Here is a 7,863-nt window from a genome sequence, read left to right as displayed (position 1 = left end):
TAGGCTGGTTCTGTGTTCTGCTGACAGAAGGGACACATGGAGACAGAGAGGTCCAGAACCTCTGCCCCCTCTGGGAACTGGGCCCAGGGTTCTCTGCAGGGTTCTATCCCCAGGCTTAGAGAGCACTGGACTCCCAGAACTGGTTATGTTTGCATTCTCCAACGTTCTGGAGCTGGCTGCTAGGCTGCAGCCATGGCAACGTGTAGATAGGGCTCTGATCAGAGGATGTATGTTTCCTGAGCCTGCTGAGCCTGGAGTGAACATGACAAACAGAGGGCCTTAACACTATCAGTACACGCACACGTGCACATGCACACGCACACACACACACACCTTAACCTACTTCAGGAGTCACTTCAACCCCACCTCACTTTATCTCAAATGCAGATAAGGTTTTAAAACCTTGTCTGATGAGAAATGTAAGCAGTCTGAGAGGCTGAACCTTCCCATTATGCAGCTTCAGACACTCAATGGTGGCTTGGTAGGCAGAAGAAAATTTAATGTGCAGCAAAGTGCATGAGGCGAGGACTGGTGTATGGGGCAGTACTGAGCGTCTGGCCTGAACAAACGAGAGACCAGACAAATAAGACCCTTCATCCGTTGTCATGGAAACCACAGGGGAACTGAAGGGTTTGGGAAAGTGCGGGTTGTTTTGGTCGCCTAGTGCCCTCTTCTCCCTCTTTCTTCCCCCTCTCCTCTCATCTCTGTCTCTTGCTTCTGTTTGGTGACTGTGAAGGGGACTTGAATGTGACGGTAGCTTGGCAACTCCCCCGGTGGTTGACCATTGTAATGCAGTGAGGGGGCTGGGGAGAAGGCTGAGGAACAATGCTCTTCTTATGAGAGCCCCCTCTCTCAGGCCCAGGCAGAACTAAGTGGGAGGACAAATATTTCAGCTCAGGGAGCCGAGACGGAACACACAGGACAGGGGCAACCAGATGAAAAATCCTCACTGTCAATATCCCCTCTACTGTGAGTGTGTGTGTGAGTGGATGATGGATGAATATGTGTGTCTGTTAGAATGTGTATGTGTGTAGGTGTGTGCATTGTGTGTGGGCAGACGTGGTGGTCTCTTTAACATGACACTGACTTGTTCATGCACTGATGCATGCTTTCCCTCAGCCATGATTTATTTTCCAGTGGAAAACAAGACCACAGACATTGTCTCACTGTTTATTGAGTAGAACTGAATAAAAAATAGACAAAACATCTGATACACAGTCAGTTCCGATAGTAAATACTACCTCAGATACACAATGTTAAATTCAATCCAGACATAATTACAGTATATTCACAATACAAGAGAATACATACCAATTCCCCCAAAAACTATAAATGTTTTTATTTATCGTTTTTTTTACAACATTCATATGATTTGACTGATCTCTTTTTGAGGAAGGAAAGTTATGAGAAGTACAGATTGTATACATGTACAAGGTAATATTGAGGACAATGAAAGTTGTTCATTGGGTCCTGATATCTGAGCAAGTCTAAATGTTCCACTGTTGTGTCACGACAGAATAACACAATATATCAGCATTGTATCGGTCAGATTGTACTCTACACAGATTCACCATTTTTATAGGGATTGGTTAGGTTCTATCTCGACATCTATCAACATATTGACACAAGAGCCATTGTGTGGACTAGTGGTCACATTAAAAGCTTTTAATAATCATGAATAATGTTTATCTGTAGAAGAGATGTGGTGTTAAGATCTGGGCCCGTATCCACACAGTGTCTCAGAGTAGGAGTGCTGATCTAGGATCTGGCCATATAATATTATTCATTATGATCTAAAAGTCAAAACTGATCCAAGATCAGCACTCCTACTCTGAGACGCTTTGTGGATATTGGCCCTGAGCAATGTTAGTAGCTCTGCAGAAGATGCTCAGCAATAGTATGGTTCTTGAGGGGAAACATGTTGAGAAAACCCTGAGCTGCACAGCTAAAATACTACAACACAACAGTGAATTCTTAACACACAAGACAGTTGATTTGCGCCCTATTTCTGGAGAAATCGTAGGAAGACTACACTGTAGTGGTTGTTACAAGTAATATTTACTCCACGTGTAAACAGTCAGTAACCAGTGGTGATGGGTGTTATGACGTGTGTTTGACGGGTACCATTCTACCACATTTCTTCCCTTGTAGATCACTGTGAGATGGAGTGCAGGCCAGGGGAAAAGAGAGGAGTTAGAGAGAGAACAATTAGCCCACAGACAGAGGATCCCTCAATGGCTCTTTTTGTTGTTAATTTCCACTAATAAAACACAGGAAATTAGAAAACACAACTTGAATCCACACCATAATTCACAGCTAAGAGAATTGTTTGCTTTTTAAAATGTTATTTATCAAACGAGAGTATACTAGTAAAAGAAAGTCAAGAAAAGTTAATGTCAGCGTATTCAGCTCTGGATCTCTCCTAGCATTCAGCTGTGCCACTACAATTGATATGTTGTCTCATGTCATAATGGACTGTCTGTAATGATCTTCATCACTTATCTCACGGCTAGGAGGGATTGAAGACAACCAAAGCCCTAGCCATGAGTATATTCAGTAGTCTGTCTGTAACCACAAGTCTCTCAAAACAAATTGCCTTAAACTCAAGAGGTGTCTTTAAGCAGGAAGTCGCCCGCTGTGCATGATGATGTCCATAGTGCTGTCTACCTTTTATTCTCAAGAGTCTTCTTGGTAAAATAAGTGTCCCTCTAAGGACCAAGCATTATAGAGATAATTTATCTTAATTCAGTGCAATGCCCAGCACAGCCAGTGTGGGAAGAGAGAGGTTGGGGTAAGAGAGCTGGGTTCTTGAGGTCCAAGGGTAGCGTGGGCATTTTGTCCTCCAATGAGGTGACTCCTGGCTAGGCAGGGAGAAGGCAAGGAGAGGGACTCAGCAGGGTGTTCCGATGGCCATGAGAGAGGAGCTGTCTTTGGCCTTGTCATAGAAGATGGCTGGTATGGTTCCAGACACAATATGCAGCTTCTCCTCTTTGGTGGAGGACGGAGAGAGTGATGACGGGGATGAGAGAGAGGAGGCGTAGGTGGAGACTGCTGTGGTGGTAGTGGAGGATGATGATGATGAAGAGGCTCCATTGGGTAGACATTCCTCACAGCAACAACAGCAACAGTCCATGAAGGCTTGGCCCAGAGAATGACACAGACACAGGAACAACACCGGCGTTGCCGAGCAACGGACAAACAACAGGAACTGGCCAATCAGAGCCAGCAGGGCCTCAGTCGTTGTGGAGATGGGGTTGGCGATGTAGGCCAGGGCAATGTTACAGACGTTCTCGGGGAGGTTACACACGGCGTAAACGATGGCCAACGCCACGACTGTAGAACTACACCTACGGTCTCTCTTCAGCTGCTGCTTCTTGGAAGAGGAGGAGGACGACGACAAAGAGGACGAGGAGGAAGGGCGTATTCTTTTTCCTCCTACTACTGTGCTGCTCCCATGTTTCATCCGTGCCTCCTCAGCGACAACGTGTCTCGTCACCAGCTGGCAGGCGAGGGTGAAGAGGAGCGGCAGGCAGAAGTAGCAGCCGAAGTACCACCACATGCGGGCCTCGTGGTAGGTCAGCACCAGCGAGTAGACCGACTCAGGCAGGCTCAAGGTGGGCCTCCGGACACACAGGTCCACCACGTAGCCCCCTGGCTGGACGGAGACCTCCTGGGTGAGCTGCCACAGCAGCAGCTCTGGAGCGGCCAGGACCATGGAGCCGATCCAGACCACAGACAGCTTGGCCAGGATGGACTGGCAGGGCTCCACCCGTGGGGCCTGAGGCTGGGGGCTGGTCGCTGCGTGGAACCGGTCAATGCTCAACGCACACAGGCTGAATGTGGCTACTCCCAGAGAGGTCACCTAGAGAGAAATGGGGAGAGAGGGAGGGGAAAAAGGCAGAGAGGGAAGATGGGGGAGAGAGGGGTGAGGGAAAATAAGGAGAGAAAATAAGAGGACAGTGGAAAGGAGAGAAAGAGACTGAATGGGATTGAGTGACACTGGTTTCAATAGAAGATGCTCATTTGGCAGATCTTGATGCTGATTTTGAGGGTTCTCCAACCCACCAAGAAAAAACTGGGGGAAACACTACTGCTCCAAATAAATGCCCCCTAGGAATATGCAAATGAACCTATTCAGCTGGGTTGAAAAGAGCATATAGAATAGCATTAGAATGTCCCTCTGACCCAGATCCCCTCCTTGAAAAGAGTTCCTAAGAACCTCAGTTAATTACACACACCCCACCAGACAATTAACGTGAGGCGCTAGTTAGCATAACAATAGGCTAACTACCATAACACATAGGCAGCTGGCAGACTGGGGCGATATACACGGGCAGTGGTGCACATAGTGCAATTACAACATATAAAACACACACATTATGGTGATTAAGTACAGTTTGAGTCTGAAAGACATTGGAAATACCCAGACCAAGGGAACAGCCGGAGCAGGGCTTGCACCATCAACCCTGAAAATGCACTCTTCCAGCCCTAATAGCAGAGGCGGCCCCAGTGCACTCACACAGGGACTATATTAAAAAGCTATACAAAAAGTCGGTTATAACCACCATCCTGTCGTCCCTATATGTGTAGGTAAAATCATTTTTATTGCTGCAAAAGTATAACTTGTGTGTATGACTGGTCTACTGTTCTATAATGGGAGAACGAGGAAAGATAGAGGTGTGATGCAGAAATAACGGGACACATACGCGCGACGCAACAGGTGCATCTCTTTGTGCTTGTTAATGCACACTGCCGAAATGCCCTCACGTGCGTGGACGTTCAAGGTTAACTGTTTACCTCCATGTAGGGCACGATCCGACAGGACAGGTCCCCTAGCAACCTTCTCTTGGTGAGCTCGTTGAAGACGACCACGGGCAGACAGAAGAAGAGCACGAGGAAGTCCCAGAATGCCAGACTGGCCAAGATGCAGTTCCACGCGCTCTTCAGGTAATAATTGTGCCAAACAATACACATGAGCGCGAGGTTACCAACGATGCCCATGGCGAATAGGATGAGGGCGATGAGCATCACTGCGTAAGCCCCGTATGAGCTGTTGGTTACCGGGTAGAGCGGGTTGTGGAACAGCACCGAGCCCTTGGAAGAGTTTCCCCGGGATCTGCCGTGCCTGTCCGGGGTGCTGTTGGCCAGGTGTGGGCCCTTGGGCGTTGTGAAGTAGCCGTCCGGTTCATACGGTCTGGGGTGTTGGTAGCTTTGAGGAGACTGCTGATCCTGTTTCCTCGAGCTCCCATCCTTGGCGCCCCGGGGGATTCTCTTTTGGTTGGCGTCTGATTCATGCATCAGGGGTTCGATATATGCCATATCACCTCCAATCTGATTCAGATTCAACTCAGAGTCTGACTCCCCGGTCCCCGTCGTCAGTGCACCTGCAGCCCCGTCCGCCTGCTCAGTCCTCAGCGCTGTGTAACCAGGAACGACATGACGGGGCTCCGCAGCGCTCAGAAAAAGTAGCAACAAAGCAAAAAGAGGAGTCATTTTCAGAGTTGAATTATGTTTGTCTTTTACCTTGATAGAACGCTGAGAGCAATGCAGTTCTATGTTATTCAAGTGTTGCGCTAGTTTAGAATGATAACTCCAGTCTATAAGTCAAATATATCCACAAATAGTTTTAGAAGAGTGTCCAAACTTCAGTCCGCCGGCTGGTTCGTTCTGATGTACAATTTTGAGCTTCTGTCTGGCTCAAACTTGCTTGCCCGTTATTCATTATGTTCTGCAAATAGAAGAGACCACATCTGCCCTCTTGTGGCCTAGATAGACGAGGCAAGGACCTCAAACTGTATTCAGAGCAAACGCATAGTTCAGTTCAATCAAAGCAAGTCAATTCATCTTTATCTGGGAATCCCTATATTGGCAGTGGTGGAAAAAGTACCCTATTGTCATACTTGAGTAAAAGTATAGATACCTTTATATAATGTTACTCAAGTAAACGTGGAAGTCACCCAGTAAAATACTACTTGAGTAAAAGTCTAAAAGTATTTGGTTCTAAATATACTTAAGTATCAAAAGTAAAAGTATAAATCATTTCAAATTCCTTATTAAGCAAAGCAGATGGCACCATTTTCTTGTTTTTTAAATATACGGATAGCTATGGGCACACTCCAACACTCAGACATCATTTATAAAAGATGCATTTGTGGTTAGTGAGTCTGCCAGATCAGAGGCAGTAGGGATGACCAGGGATGTTGTCTTGATAAGTGTGTGAATTGAACCATTTTCCTGTCCTGTTAAGCATTCAAAATCTAACAAGTACTTCTGGGTGTCATGGAAAATGTAGGGAGTACAAAGTAAATTATTTTCTTTAGGAATATAGTGAATTAAAAGTTAAAGTTGCCCAAAATATAAATAGTAAAGTACAGATACTCCAAAAAACTACTTAAGTAGTACTTTAAAGTATTTTTACAACACTACATATTGGCCATATTTCACAGTGACACAGTGTCCGAATAAGGGCCAGATGTATACAGAATGGTGTCGTCTGCATAGAGGTGGATCAGGGAATCACCCGCAGCAAGAGCGACATCGTTGATTTATACAGAGAAAAGAGTCGGCCCGAGAATTGAACCCTGTGGTACCCTCATAGAGACTGCCAGAGGTCCGGACAACAGGCCCTCCGATTTGACACACTGAGCTCTGTCTGAGAAGTATACTGCTTCCATCTGGTGGCCAAAATCTAAATTGCGCCTAACCTGAAATAGGACATAATGACCTCTCTCTTGCATTTCAAAGATGATGGGACAAAAAAAACATGTTTTTTTCTTTGTATTAACTTTTACTAGATCTAATGTGTTATTTTCTCCTACATTAATTTCAAATTTCTACAAAATTCAAAGTGTTTCCTTTCAAATGGTTTCAAGAATATGCATATCCTTGTTTCAGGTTCTGAGCTTCAGGCAGTTAGATTTAGGTATGTCAAATTGAAAGTCCGATCCTTAACAGGCTTTAATGACACCCTAGACTTACTATTTTTTTAAAGGGGTAGATCAGCTTTAATATTGCAGATAGAGTGTACTTTCCATCAATGTAATTGTCTGCATCACTTTGCAATGGTACGCTGTTGGGACCACACAACACATACATACATACATACATACAGTTGAAATTGGAAGTTTACATACACTTGGTTGGAGTCATTAAAAGTCGTTTTGAACCACTCCACAAATGTATTGTTAACAAACTATAGTTTTGGCAAGTCGGTTAGGACATCTACTTTGTGCATGACACAAGTAGTTTTTCCAACAATTGTTTACAGAAAGATTATTTCACAATTGTATCACAATTCCAGTGGGTCAGAAGTTTACATACACTAAGTTGACTGTGCCTTTAAACAGCTTGGAAAATTCCAGAAAATTATGTCATGGCTTTAGAAGCTCCTGATGGGCTAATTTACATAATTTGAGTCAATTGGAGGCGTACCTGTGGACATATTTCAAGGCCTACCTTCAAACTCAGTGCCTCTTTGCTTGACATAATGGGAAAATCAAAAGAAATCAGCCAAGACCTCAGAAAAAGAAATTGTAGACCTCCACATGTCTGGTTCATCCTTGGGAGCAATTTCCAAATGCCTGAAGGTACCATGTTCATCTGTACAACCAATAGTACGCAAGTACACCATGAGACCAAGCAGCCATCATACCGCTCAGGAGGGAGATGTGTTCTGTCTCCCTGAGATGAACGTACTTTGGTGCGAAAAGTGCAAATCAATCCCAGAACAACAGCAAAGGACCTTGTGAAGATGCTGGAGGAAACAGGTACAAAAGTATCTATATCCACATTAAAACAAGTCCTATATCGACATAACCTGAAAGGTTGCTATGGAGGAAGAAACCACTACTCCAAAACCGCCAT

General features: G+C 45.1%; 1 protein-coding gene across 1 annotated transcript; it reads right to left on the bottom strand.

Moving 5' to 3' along the window:
* Positions 1–1,155: 1,155 nt before the first annotated feature.
* LOC110528370 (G protein-coupled receptor 37-like 1) lies at positions 1,156–5,837 on the bottom strand. The gene is made up of 2 exons (XM_021610390.3): positions 4,798–5,837; positions 1,156–3,862 (listed from the first exon to the last, which is right to left on the bottom strand). Exons 1-2 carry the CDS (start codon positions 5,491–5,493, stop codon positions 2,891–2,893), a joined length of 1,668 nt encoding a protein of 555 aa, XP_021466065.2. The 5' UTR covers positions 5,494–5,837; the 3' UTR covers positions 1,156–2,890.
* Positions 5,838–7,863: the final 2,026 nt, after the last annotated feature.

Source organism: Oncorhynchus mykiss, chromosome 7 (genome assembly GCF_057628025.1).
Source record: "Oncorhynchus mykiss isolate SJ-2025 chromosome 7, ASM5762802v1, whole genome shotgun sequence".
NCBI classification, from domain to species: domain Eukaryota; kingdom Metazoa; phylum Chordata; class Actinopteri; order Salmoniformes; family Salmonidae; genus Oncorhynchus; species Oncorhynchus mykiss.
Note: the sequence above shows the minus strand (reverse complement) of the source record. Positions and strands in the feature narration are given on the sequence as shown.

What these genes read in the sequence shown, in the direction of transcription:
- LOC110528370 (XM_021610390.3), bottom strand. Translation starts at nt 5,493, where the DNA reads ATGACTCCTCTTTTTGCTTTGTTGCTACTTTTTCTGAGCGCTGCGGAG. An exon ending in GGATCGTGCCCTACATGGAG is followed by an intron (nt 3,863 to 4,797) that starts GTAAACAGTTAA and finishes ATTTCTCTCTAG; the next exon opens with GTGACCTCTCTGGGAGTAGC.